Source organism: Rhopalosiphum padi, chromosome 3 (assembly GCF_020882245.1).
Source record: "Rhopalosiphum padi isolate XX-2018 chromosome 3, ASM2088224v1, whole genome shotgun sequence".
Classification (NCBI taxonomy): Eukaryota; Metazoa; Arthropoda; class Insecta; order Hemiptera; family Aphididae; genus Rhopalosiphum; species Rhopalosiphum padi.
Genome location: NC_083599.1, coordinates 66,142,128 through 66,157,088, shown reverse-complemented (window position 1 = coordinate 66,157,088; position 14,961 = coordinate 66,142,128). Strand labels below are relative to the sequence as shown.

The window sequence follows — 14,961 nt, the reverse complement described above, 5'->3', positions numbered from 1 at the left end:
GTCCTCGTTGTTAATTTTTAAGGGGTTACTTGAGTTATTCTGTACATCATATTTATATGTTTCACAACATATATGGTCTAACAAATCAGAGGTAAAAAAATATTTGAATATTTGAAAAGGGGTTTCTAATTCTAGGATATCACTAGGTAAATCCTAATTGCCAAGAAAATGGGTATTTATTACTGGAAAGTTACCTTCAGTCTAAACAACATTTTTCACTTCAATTGATGGTATAGCAGGTACTGATGCAATAACTGGGATTGTTTGTTTAGATTGTCTAGTTTTTTTATTATTTGAAACATTCTGTTTTCTAATCACTGGTTCAGTGGATGTTGAGGGGGATGAAATATTTATATCAGAAAAATGACTATTATCTACAACAGGTTCTATAATAAGAAATATAACATCTTCGTCGACAATAGATTCAGAAGAAAACTGCTGTGATATTAATCCCTCAAAGATAGTAATATCTGGTTCTTCTAATAACTTACTATATTTACTATATAAATCTAGTTGATCATCATCGACGTCACTTTCAAAATCATCTTCAGATCCTGATGGTATATCTAATAACTGTAATATGTCACTATCGTCTATTTTATTAGCCATATTAAATTATTATTCTTAAAAAGTACACTAAAAACAGTCAAAAACTCAAAATAATATTAGTCGTTGAATAGCGATAGTCAGTGAAACGCAAGTTGTTGTCTATTAGTAATCATTTGTTTATATTATCATGATAACATAACGTGAATGCATAATGTTGCTCACAGGCAACAAAGTAAAAACCGAGTTAGTACAATAGTACGAATCGACAAAATGTCAATTATTCTATACTAACTGACTTATTACAGTGTAGGAAACACAAAAAAAATTTTCCCAAAATTATTATATGAAATATCACTGATTTATTGTACTGTGAAAATGCATACATCAGTGAAAAAATTGATAATGCCGATAACGAAAAAAAAATATTGAAAAGGCTTAAAATAAATATAATTAGTTATTTCCTTACTATTATAATCACCATAAAATGAATATATACCATCTTAAGTACTTTTATAAGTATTTATAAACATTTTACGAGAAGTATTTTTGATATTAGAGGCTATTATACACATTGTTGCCCACAGGCAACACCATGCATTGTAGGGTTAAAACAAAAATAACGGCTGGTGCGCGCGAGTGTTTGTGTGTGTGTGTGTGTGTCGATCGGCTGTTCCTCCGTAACCGATAGTATTTTATTATTTTATACTATTCTATGGCGGCAACAGAAATGTTTGAAAAAAATCTGAAGCTGTGCAGGTTTTATTCTCAATTGTAGAATAATTGTTTGGAATATCGATAGTCAATGTCTGATAAGTATTTGTACCAATGTACATGACATTTCATTTGATTCAATAGTAGGGGGGCCACTATTTGTTGAAGAATAAAGACTTTAGGGTGTTGGTGTATTACTATACAACAGCGTTGATGATCTAGTTGAAGCTGGTACTATTTGAATTGCATTTCGATGTAATGTACCCATTTGACCTTCAAATAAAATGTCGTTTATAGCCTTTTTTGCAAACATTTGTTGTTGGGCATTCATTTTTTGAAGTTCCGACGCCCAAGCAATAGCTATTTTCATTTCATCACTATCTTCCGTCTGACGTAAACGCTTACAAGCTAATCCTACAAGTTCTTCCTGTGACGACTGATGCTTTTGATTTTTTTCTTTTTACTTTTGGAATTGTAAACAATTCTTCAGTTTCCTAAATAAAAAAATAATTAGTACCTTTTTTTGTTCAAAGATTCCAAAAACGGAAGCAGAATGGGTGGAAATAGCAAAAGTTTTCGAACAAAAAACGAAATTTTCCACATTACCTGGGAGCACTTGACGGAAAACATGTTGAAATAAGAAAACCTAACAGCGGATCATTTTATTTTAATTATAAAGATACGTTTAGTATAGTGCTCATGGCTGTAGTTGATGCAGATTACAAATTTATGATGGTTGATGTTGGCATAAACGGTCGCATATCAGATGGGGGTGTTATTAGTTATACTAAATTTGGACATATGTTAAAGAATAAAACATTAAATTTTCCAGAACCAGATTTGTTGACTAATACAAGTTATAAACTCCCGTATTTGTTTGTGGCAGATGATGCATTTGCTATGAGCGAAAATTTACTTAAGCCTTATAGTCGAACCAATTAGACAAAGGAACAAAGAATTTTTAATTATCGTCTAAGTCGGGCAAGACGAATTGTTGAAAACGCTTTTGGAATTTTGAATTCGCGTTTTGGTGTGTTCCAAAGAGCAATACAAGTAGATACTGATAAAGCTAAAAAAATTGTGTTAGCTTGTTGTTTTCTGCATAATTATTTAAGAAAGTCAGCATCACATATTTGCCAAGGTTCAATGGGCATGGAGTATGAAGAAGAAGGGAGAATTATCGAGGGAACTTGGAAAACTCAAGAGTCATTAATTAATTTACAACATGGAAATAACAGAAATTCTACAGAGTTGGCTAAAGATATAAGAAATACTTATTGTCAATACTTTAATAACGAAGGAAAAATACCATGGCAAGATAAATTTATTGTATGAATAATTGATGTGTTTTGATAAAAATGTAAATAATGATAAAATAATAATAATATAATAATAAAATACTTACATCAAAAGTGCTATGATTGATTTCTTCGTCATTTTCAATATCACTATCCATTGTACTTATTGAGTCACTCGGTGCTTCTTGGTCTTGTAAAAATAACATTTCATTATAATACCATAAACATGGTTCATATATGTCTTCAGCTCCAGCACCAGATTTTTTTGAGTTTTTAACCTAGTGAATTAAAGGTAAAATATGAAATGATAATTATGAAATCAATGAAGACTGAAGGAGGAGTTTCACGAGGTAGAAGTACTCAAGAGAGCGTTTTGAGTAAATGGATTTATGGCATGTATGCTTTGAACTCAATATGTGAAGAATTAGAAACGTTTTGTAACATTTCATTAGACACCGTTGATCAGCATGTTGATACAAGAGATTCGCGCATAAATAAAGATAATGAAGACGTAAAAAAAATCATTGAGTGGCTAACAATGTACAATCCTTTCCCATGTACGAACAAAATTATGTCATTAGCGAATGGAATAACCGGCAATAATGAAATTAACTGTTATGATGCTTATAACGTTGGTATAGTCACAATGAATAGTATGGTTGGATCAACATTTGATAACTTTAAATTCAAGCGTGCGAACAGAGTTCTCCCGCTTTTAAGTGTTAAAAGTTCTATTAAAGTTCATGACTATTCAATTCCAATAGATCCTCTACTACTGTTTCAAAGGATTAGTTTAAATAAAAAGTTTCAAGAAAATATACATGAATATTTACAATTTGAATTATCTCCATACCCTTTGGCTCTATTTGACGAAATAGGTATGCGGAAAACTAATAAATCCGCATTATTCAACTGTTTTAAACCAAGTGTCGTTGAATTGGATACTTCTAACTCAACCTATATTATTGACGGTGGATTTCTTTTGCATCGTGTTGTATGGCATCAGGGTGAAACTTATAATTGTATATTAAATAAATATATTCAATATTTGAAAAATCATTTTGGGTCCAATATAGTAGTTGTATTTGATGGTTATGATGATAATAGTAAAAACATAAAGGCAATGGAACAGCATCGACGATGTGAGTCAGTTATTGGGTCTTTGGAAGTTGTTTTTAATGATTCTACTATGACAGTACCTACAAACCAAGAAACATTTCTTTCAAATCGATTCAATAAAAATAGATTAATTTGTACGCTAATGCAAAAATTAGAAAACGTTAATATTAAGTCAAGACAAGCTAAGGATGATGCCGACGTACTTATCATAGAAACGGCAATTGAAGAGGCTCAAACTAAAAATACAATGATTGTTGGAGAAGACGTGGATCTCCTAGTTATTCTTATTTCACGAACTACGTCACGCGAACAAGTTTATTTTTTAAAACCTGGGAAAGGAAAAGTTGAAACAAAAATATATTCACCTGATTGCATGGACCACTACAATTATGGTAGAGATATAATCTTATTTTTGCACGCTGTCACTGGATGTGATACAACGTCTACATTTTTCAATAAAGGAAAAGTAAATGTTTTAAAACTATTTGAAAAACGTCCAGATCTTACCAAAATAGCAGAAATATTTAAAACAAAAAACTGTCCAGTCGCAGACATTTTTAAACATGGATTGCAATTCATTTTAGCCATGTATGGTGCTCCAAAACACGAGGACTCCATTGATAATTATAGGTTTTTGACTTTTGCCAAATTGACCAGAAATAATAAACCTGTCAAATTATCATCACTCCCACCCACAACTAGTGCCGCCCAACAGCATTTACTTCGTGTGTATTATCAAATACATGTGTGGCTGGGTAACACATTAAATCCTGAACAGTGGGGGTGGGCTATGAATGACAATATTTTGGAACCTGTCACTACATTATTACCACCTGCACCTGAAGAATTGTTGAATATGATTTTTTGTAATTGTACAAAAGGCTGTAGTACTAACTGTGGGTGCAGAAAAATAGGAGTTAGCTGTTCAATTATTTGTGGACATTGCCGTGGTCAATCATGCTTGAATTCAAGTTCTTCGAATGGTTTGGATGAAAATATAGACGACATAGACGAACCTCATGAATATGAAGGCATAAACCCACTAGACTGTTTGGCTGAAGAAAACGACGCTGATGAACATCAAAATAACGAAGAACAAGACATTCTAATGCAAGACATGCCATCATATTATGATGAGTAAACCGAGAGTTGAGTTATTTGTTAGTAATTAAAATATTGTATTTAATCACTTTTTAAGTGATGTTATATGTAAATGGACTTGGCCTATAGGGGAAACCATGTAAAAAAAAAACGCGCCAAGCTTCTACCTCAATGGTGGTGTGGAAACGAATGCATTTTTATTATCGTTATGTAATCGTAATTTTCTAATTGGTGAATACTGCAAGTGAAATTACATATTATAAACATTAAAAAAAACAACTTGTAGACAATATTCTCCTCTACAATTTTTATTTGAAACTTTTTTTTGTACGACAAGCTCAAAGCGAGATAATAACGCAAAGGCTGTTTGTTTTTAGTGAAAAAAACAAATTTCTTTAAAAGTATATATTTTGAAGGGTTTATAGCTCAAAAACTATAACTCTTACGTGAAAATGTCATAGTTCCTTTTTTGTAGGGAATTACCTCCTCTACAACTTTTGTGTGAAACATTTTATCGTACGACCAGCAACAAGCGAGATATTAAAAAAAAGGCTATTTTCATGACCTTTGACCACAAATAACCTTTGACGCGCACGTGATTTCGTGGACGACTTTTTACACATTGTTTATGACGACGTTATAAAGGTGTATGCCAAATTTCAGCTTGATGGGATTTTTTCCGAACTGAAAATCCAATTTGACTGGGCTAAACGGCCAATATAGGAAAATCATACTTCACCAAAATGATAGTGTGGCATTACGATTGAATTTAAAGCTAGTTATCCAACTTTATGAATAGAATATTTTTGAGATGCCAAATTAATTTTGTATAATATTATAAATCAAATCTTAACATTTTTAATTTTCCTTTTTCAATTTTTTTTTATAAACAGAATTTGTCAGTACATTATCTTGAAAATATTCTGAAAAGAAAATTCGAGTGTTTGTGTGTTTAAGCTCCAAATTTAACATCTAGCCACAGTTTAAATTATACTTATCGTAATTTTGCTATATTGCTCATAAACACATAATATAGAAAGAGATAAGTATGCAAGTTTATCTAGACGTAATAATAATATAATATATTTATCTTGTCAAACTTTGTATATAGCAACGATGTTGATATTAAGTTTATGGTTATGAAAAAAATTAGTGAAATATTACAATATATTTATTGTAAACATGAAAATAATTTTGTCAAGATAAAAATTCAATTCTACAAAAATAAGTGTATATTACTTATACATAGTTAACACGTTGAGCGCCAAAGGTGCTTCTACCAAGTTACTCAATTTGGCCATGAGACACATAATTGGGTCTCAATAAAGTACAATAAAACATCTTGTGAGACCCATATATGGGTCTCATTATATCATTGTATTTATTAAGCGATTACCAGAAATAGGTCTCATTTATCGGAATTATTTCATTGGATTTTAATTCTACAGTGTTGCCACATCATTTTGGTGTTTGTAGCAACGGGATATCTTGTTTTTTTTTTTTTTTATGAATTGTTTTCTATTCTGTAACATCGATGTCTGTAATGCATAATATTCCGCGGTAACCATGTTATTGCATCAATATCAATGATAAGAAATTGTATATTTTGTTGTCTTAAATCGTAATCTATGGTTATTTATAGATATTTTGAAAACATTTACTATTTAGTTTACTAGTGAAGTAGTGAAATAAAGTCATAATAATATAAATTATAAACGAAAAAAATAATAATAATAATATGAATCCATATGAAATAAATGAAATGTTGGATTCCGATTTTGACGATGACGACGACTCGGATAAAGATCCAGATTATAATACTTGTAAGTACCTATTAATGTTTATTATACACAGTATATTAAGATTTTTTTGCATTTTAAATAACTTAATATTTTTTAAAAACTATTAAATAGCTGCATTTGAAGACGATTCAGATCAACATATTATTGAAACAGAAGAAAATGGTATTATTATAGAAATAATGTACCTACTATATATGCAAATTATTAATTAACTAAAATTGAAATTTATTTTAGGTGATGCACTGTCGGGTATATATTATTTTAATGATGAGAATATTAACAGAACTGAATCACTTGCTGGTATTTATATATTTTGTATAACTGTAAATCACAGATTTACATTGGTTTCTTATAAATTTCAGATATATCTCATATTAGTGGTTCTGAAATGTCTGTCGATTCTCCACCACCTGCTAATATTCCAAGTACTATACCTCATCAGGCTCCTCAACAAATTGATCGCCAGTGGAGAGATGATGACCAAAATATTAATATTTATACTTTCAACACAAATAACAGCAATATTGGTTTGAATCCAGATCTAATTGACACTCTTCAAGATGGAACTCCATTAGATTTTTATCAATGTATAGTAAGTAATGATATAATACATAAAATTGTGATAGAAACTAATAAATATGCTGCTCAACTATTGAGTGCTAGAACAATTTCACCACATGCACGTTTAAACAAATGGCACGATACAAATGAATGTGAAATAAAACAATTTTTTGGTCTTCTTATATGGACAGGATTAGTTTCACTGCCATCCTATCATCTTTATTGGAGTTTATCAAGAATTTATTCTACACAATTTGGTACTATAATGAGCCGTAACAGATTTGAATGTTTAATGAAAACTATACATTTTTCTGACAATACTTGTGCTGACCCTACAAATAGGTTGTACAAATTAGGAACAGTTATTGATGATATAATGATAAATTCTAATTATTGTATGCAACCAGACCAAAGCATGTGTATTGATGAGTCCTTGGTTAAATTCATGGGAAGACTTGCTTTTAAACAATATATTAAAAATAAAAGAGACAGATTTGGCATCAAAGAGTTTAAACTATGTATTTCCCCTTGCTATACTATTGCTATGAAAGTATACTGTGGAAAAGAAGTTAATAATATGTTAAATCTTGGAAATGTTGGAAGTAACATAGTAATGGAATTAGCAGAACCCTATCTTGATAATGGTAGAACAATTTTTGTCGATAACTGGTATTCAAGTGTAGAACTGGCAGAATTACTACAATCAAAAAATACATATTTAGTTGGAACATTAAGGTGCAATAGAAAGTCTAATCCGAAAGAAGTAACTAAAAAAAAATTGAAAAGAGGGGAAATTGTGTCTCAGAGAAGCTCATCTAATGTGTTGGTGCTGAAGTGGAGGGACAAACGGGATTTAGTTATGGTTTCTTCTAAACATGATAGTGCTCTTACAAATTTGAAAATAAGAGGAAAAATAGTACAAAAACCAACAGTAGTTGTTGATTATAATATTGGAAAAACTTCAATTGACCTCTCAGATCAGATGACTTCCTACTCCAACCCTCTTCGTCGCAGTCAAAAGTGGTACAGAAAAGTTGCTCTAGATGCATTATTAAACATAAGTGTTGTTAATGCTCTAGTTTTATTCCAGAAAGTTACATCTTCAAAAATGTCTATTACAGTATTCAGATCTACACTTGTAGAACAGTTAATAAATAAAGAAACTATCACAGAAATTATATCACAAAAACATGTTTTAGAAAAAGCAAACAGAAGTAGATGTGTTGGCTGTTACTCTAAGGCAGTAAAAAAAAAAGGCAGAAAATATGCACAATGCAATACAAAAAAAATTAATACTAAATGTTTTTTATGTGATAAACATTTTTGTCTTGATTGTTTTTTTGAGGAACATAAAATTGTAAAGAAGTAAAGTTTTTATTGATTTGTTATGTTTTATAATTTATAAAATAAAGTTGTTATTTTTATTTAACTAGATTGAAAAAAAATATGTTTCAAGTTTTTATTGATTTGTTTTGTTTTATAATTTTTAAAATAAAGTTACAATTACCATTATGTATTACTATTGTTATTCAATGAAGTAGACTGAAATTTTTTTAAGTTTTTTGTTTTTCTATAAGAATATTGAACATAAGCAATGTTATTTTTTATATGTTAATAAAATTAATTACATACAATTGACTGCATGTTATTATTGGTTTACTCTACATTTACCAATAACATTTATAATTGGTTATGTCAATCTATGATTACCTATTTTATAAAATAGTTGAGGGTCAAATATGAGTCTCAAAATATCATTTAAATAATATATTTTTGATGGGTGACTCCGTTTGGCCATGAGACCTATTTTAGGGTCTCGCTCCAAATCAGTTAAAAAATATTATTAATCCCTTATGTTAGCCATAATAATAGTATGTGTAAAATTTCAAACCATTTGGGCAATTTTTTTTTCAATTTTTTTTTTGAGTAAACCATACCAAAAATTATGTGGCGGTTTGATCGAAGATAAGTGAGACCCAAATTTGTGTCTCATGGCGCTCAACGTGTTAAGAGGACATTTTACACGCATAACGCATGTGTTGTCTCTGTCTTACACATGTAAGACTACCAAATGTTCGTTCACTAGTTTCAATAATGTGCCTTTAGTTTTGATATTAGAGTGAATTGACCTATTATAAAATTTAAAGGTAAGATTATTATTTTTAAGTAAATTATGACCTATTTGACACTGTATATTTTAAAATGATCATAATTTTCTTAAAAATATTAATAAAGAAAAGGCTTCGTGGGGCCCTAGATAATAATCTCACATTTAAATTTTATAATAGAGGTAAATTCACTCTAATATTAAGATTAATAGCACACTATTGAAACTGGAAAACGAACATTTTCCATGTCGTTTAACTCGTAAGCGTCGTGTAAAATGGAGACAACACACGCGGCCATATATATTACATGTAATATCACTAGAAAAATTATATTTTTACGATGCACGAAGATATTTATAAAACAATTCTGTATTAAAACCATTATAAAATAACCAGTTTAAACGATTACGAATTGGCGGGGCAACATAAACAAAAATCATATCGATCACTAATATATATATATATAATTTTCATAAAAATTATATAAAATTAAATATTTCATCAAATCAAAATAAGACTATTTTTAAAAAATTAATCTACCATAATAATTCTTGTTTACATAAATAACACATCACTATTTAAATATTAAACCATTGTTAAATCATTTGTTCACAAGATTTTGCTCTGTGCACATCCCAGTAATTTACTTGTCAGTAAATCAGTTATTTAATTAATTAAATTATTTAATCGTCATACATTTTTTCACATCATGTTCCATAATGGTTATCAATACCAAAATAATGGCCACAATAATGGAATTACGTAAGTATACTTTTTTTTTTACTAAATTCAAAGTAGATAATTGTAAAAATCATTTTGAATACAATTTAAAATATTTTTAGTTACTATAAATGTGCAAAATCAAAGGAATTTTTTTGTGCGGGAACTGCCAAAAAAAATCAAGACGGTTCAATTGTAGAATTAAAATCTCATTCTATTATACACACGAGAAATATAAATGATGAAGACAATATGGTGAAAATATTTAGAAATTCATTAAAACTACGGGCAAAAAATGAAAACCTGCCTCTGAAAACAATATATGACGAAGAAGCTCTAAGGTAATATAAATGCTTTAAATAAAAATAAACCTATATAAATGGCTTCTTATTGTTAACTATATATTTTAGGCACCAAGTTGCTGCCGGCCTATATCCTTGGTCGACTGCAGAGAGTATTATGCATTTTTCTAGGAGATCCTCGCTACCTTCTTGCCCCATACATTACACGAGTTATCCATAAAATTTGATAATGGGGAGTTATTAAGATACTCATGTTGTGGTTCTTCCATATTTAGTGGATGTGTGCGAGATCCTGAAGGTAAAATAATAGTATTAGTTTAGAGTTACATTAATAAATCTTAAAACATTTAAAATGTAGTCTTTAATAGCAAATACCTATTATCGTATATGTCACCATCATAGATTAAGCCATATTAAATTAGTGAAAATTATTCATTGCAACAAGGGGCCACTACTTAAAATCATAAAAGAGGATTTATAAATTGATGATTAAATATTATTAACACTTGATCACATGGTATTTTTGTATTTAATATGTTTATATATTCAAGTTAAATAATATTTAAATATAAAATAATAACAAATTTTTAGTAATTTTAGTAATAATAATTGAAAAATATAAATGGATTTTTTTTTAGCTAGCATTGATGAAATGTAATTTTGAACAGTTGAAGACTGAAGAGTGTATATTGTAAACAAATTTAATACATTCAATAAAAATAGAATAATCAGGCTCAAATAATATATATTTACAGGACCGGATTATGTTGAAATATGCCCCTCATCAAATATAATTGAAAAAATAAAATATTTTAATTATTAACAGATATATGCATTGGAGAATCTCCAGAATCCATTTTGTATAAAAACCATTAGTAATTTAGAAAATGTTTTGTTTCTAAAATAATTGTACTTTTATAATATTATGTTAAAAAAAATATATGCTAATAAGGTTCAGATTGAACTAGGAGATGATTTAACTTAAATAAGATACTGTGCAAAGTTATGTTTATGAATACAAATTAATTAATTATTTATAAACATTAAAAACAAGTTCAGCGAAAATTCCAAAATGCATTTACAAAAATGTGTAAGTTCAAGCATTAAATAATTGGGGGCCAACGGTTCACTACCATGAGGCGATACCACAAGAAAAAAAAAGTATAAAATAACAATTAAAACAAAAAAATATTATATATATCCATAAATTTCTGCTGTTTACAAATAAAACATTTTAATATATTATTTAAATTATAAAATAATTATTATGAATAATTAGAAACTTTAAATAAAATATAAACAATTTTATTCATAAGTGGTAAAAACATCAAGTTTAGTCTAAAAATTGTGTGATTTACTACTAATCCTTAAACTTTAAATTTAAAATGAAATTTATTAATATGATGGTATGTTACACATTTAATTTTTAGTTATTTATCTTGATAAATACATTTTTAGTTTATGACTTAATACATAGAGTATTATACTTACTGAATTAAAATATAATTTATAACAAAAACAGGCAAATACAGTATTATATTGGCATGCCCTCAACTGATAAACACTGTACTACTACACAACATCACTGAAGTTCACGCAGACGCAACTTTTAAAGTAGTCCCATCAAATATGGGTAGCCAGCTTCTAAGCATTCATTGCATGATCAATAATTCTGTAAGTGTTAATTTGTACAATTTAAAATAATAGTTGATTAATATTAATTAATGTTATGGTAATTTAACCAAGATTAATTTTCCTAATTAATAAATAATAAAAAATGTCTAATTACATTTTTCAGTCTATACCAATTGCTTATGCATTGATGGAATCAAAATCTAGGAATTCCTACCAATGTGTTCTAGACTTTATGAAGGAAAATCTACTTCCTAACCTTAACCCAGACGTTATAATAACAGATTTTGAACCAGCCCTAAGAGATTCACTTCTATCTTCTTTAGGTGTAAGAGGAACAAGAGTTATGGGATGTTGGTTTCATCACAACCAGGTCGATAATATAATTTTAATAACACTTACATGTTACATAAAAAAAATAAATATATACCATAATTAATAACTTGTGAATATATTTAAATTACTCACTTGTTATTATAATGGTAAAATTGAATTATATTAAATTAGTTAAATTAAGTTACACATATTTTTAATACTTACACTAGTCCTTATGGTCTTTATTTTCAAACAAAATTATGAAGTTGACAAATTTAAATCTATTTAATATTGTAAAAATAAATATTTGTTGTAATTTTTTTTTTTTTTAATATTTACCAACTTTTGTTTAAATTATTAATTAGGCTGTATGGAAGAAAATGAAATCCTACAATTATTTGGCAACTGTTAATACAAATCAGTATGCATTAAAATCTTTGAGGATGCTCATGTGTTTGCCTCTATTGCCGGGAGCAGAAATAGAGCAAGGGCTTTTGCTCATTAAAGCATATGCTACCAATCATAATGTTCCAATGCCAAACCTTTTCAACTATTACCAAAGGTAATTTAATTCTAGACAAATTTAATTTAATTAAAACAGATTAAAATTAAAAATTAAACTAACTTACTTTCCTTATATTTTTATTATATTTACAGTTATTGGATAAGACGTGTTGGTGTAAACGTTTTATCAGTTAATGGCGTCCCAAGAAGGACAAATATTGAAAGCTTCCACAATACTTTAAGGTACCAATTTTCCGTCACTCATCCAAATTTATGGGTTTTCCTAGGTAAATATATTACATTTAATATAAATAATACAATTATTAATTTATTCTTAGTAAATTTAACCATGTAATCAATAGTTTATATTTTATTAAAATGGCATATAGCCCTGTTTATAGTTAGATTAAATATTTAAATGCATCATGTACAACATGTGATTTGGAAGATAAACTCTAAAAACATTCCAAGGTTATTGTTATTAATACAAAATATTAAAAGTACTGACACATCTAATTATTTAATTCTACAATATTGTTGCTATCCTACTGTGATTAGCCAATTTACCTTTTTATTCATTTTTCTTATTAGTATTGTTTTTCTTTAATTTACATATATATATTGACTAACTAGTAAATCTTTTAAGAAATAACAATAATAATAGTACAGAAATACAGAATAAATTGATCTGAATCAGAAGCAGATATTTATTCTATTGATAATAATATAATTATGTTGATTTTAATTACTAGGTCAAATATGTGCACTGAGTGTAAAGTACCATACAATGGTTACTCAGCTAGAAAATGGCCTACAACCTACGAGAAATTTAAAAACAAAATACCTATTAAATTCCAAGCGGATCAAACGGGCAACTGAACACCATGAAGCTGGTATACTGAGTGTTTGGCAATTTTTGGTAACATGCTCTCATTGTAGTGCAACTTATGAACGTAGGCAAAGGAATTGGGCACTGGGTATTCAAAATGGTGAAGAGTCGGATGATAATCAAGTAGCTGAAAATGACATTGATGAAATTCCTCCGGTAAACATTGTAGCAGAACAAAATGAAGAACCTGAACCAAATCACCCAATTAGGCCAAGTGTCTGCATGGCATGTAACATAGTTACAACTGGAGAAGATGTGGCTCAATATATTGTTTTGCCATGTGGACATGCGTGGTTGTGTACCACATGTGTTGGGGTCTTAGAGAACCAATATCCTGTAAGATGTCCTTTATGCCGCGGGGATGTTGATGTTTTTCAATGAATGTTTTTATTAACATAACTGCATGTAGTCTGTAATAATTTGTTTATTTAATATACCAAGTCATGTATTATAATATGATATAAATTTAAATTTAAAGATAATTCAAGTAAAAGGTACCTATTGGCTATTTGTGTTCAAAATAATTTACAACTCTGATAATTTGACATAGTTCTATATTTCCATTATCTCATTTGCCCAGTGTAAATTAAAGTGAAGTATATGCTTCTCTTCTAAAATATACATATATGTATCTCAGAAATATGTTTATTTAATTATTAGGTATCATGCATTGTACTTTATACTTGCCTATGTAATGTTATTATATCATACATAAATATTAAAAAATATGATGTATTGTATAGTTTTATACTTATTTCGCTTAAAACGATTAACAGTAAATTTGATATTAATTTTATCAGTCACTTAATATAAATTGAATAACTAAATTAAATTGATTAAAATTACCCATTAATTTATAACTCTTGCTAACGTAAGAAATGATTTCTTAAAATAAAATATAGTATACAACTAATAAAATATTATTAAATCTGCTCAAAACATAATTTGGGTATAAATTCAATTTCAAGAAATAAATCTAATATTTCTTAGAAAACAAGTAATATTTTTACAAAAAAAAAAATTATTTTTATTATTAAAACTATTCAATTAATACCCAAATGTATTAACTTGAATTTAAATGTTTAGCAATTAAAACACATAATTTTAATTTTATAAAAACAAAAACCTAACAAATTTATTTAGTACGGTAGATCTACTAAAAACATATCTACCTAATTATTATCTTAAATCACTATTGAGTAGAGCGAAGAATCAAACTAAATTTACAGATTCGGTTGATTTAAAAAAATCATCTATAAATTCGATTTAGGAAAATGAGAAAATATGGTTAAATTAAGATAAGTAGTCATTAAAATGGACATTTTCTTATAATAAAATTATAATAGTTAC

General features: G+C 28.2%; 1 protein-coding gene across 1 annotated transcript; it reads left to right on the top strand.

Moving 5' to 3' along the window:
- The first annotated feature begins 10,392 nt into the window (after window positions 1–10,392).
- LOC132928031 (uncharacterized) lies at window positions 10,393–13,992 on the top strand. The gene is given in 7 exon segments (XM_060992588.1): window positions 10,393–10,456; window positions 10,459–10,569; window positions 11,794–11,945; window positions 12,070–12,276; window positions 12,584–12,780; window positions 12,876–13,009; window positions 13,475–13,992. Coding segments are annotated over 7 exon segments (1,347 nt in total). The 5' UTR covers window positions 10,393–10,428.
- Window positions 13,993–14,961: the final 969 nt, after the last annotated feature.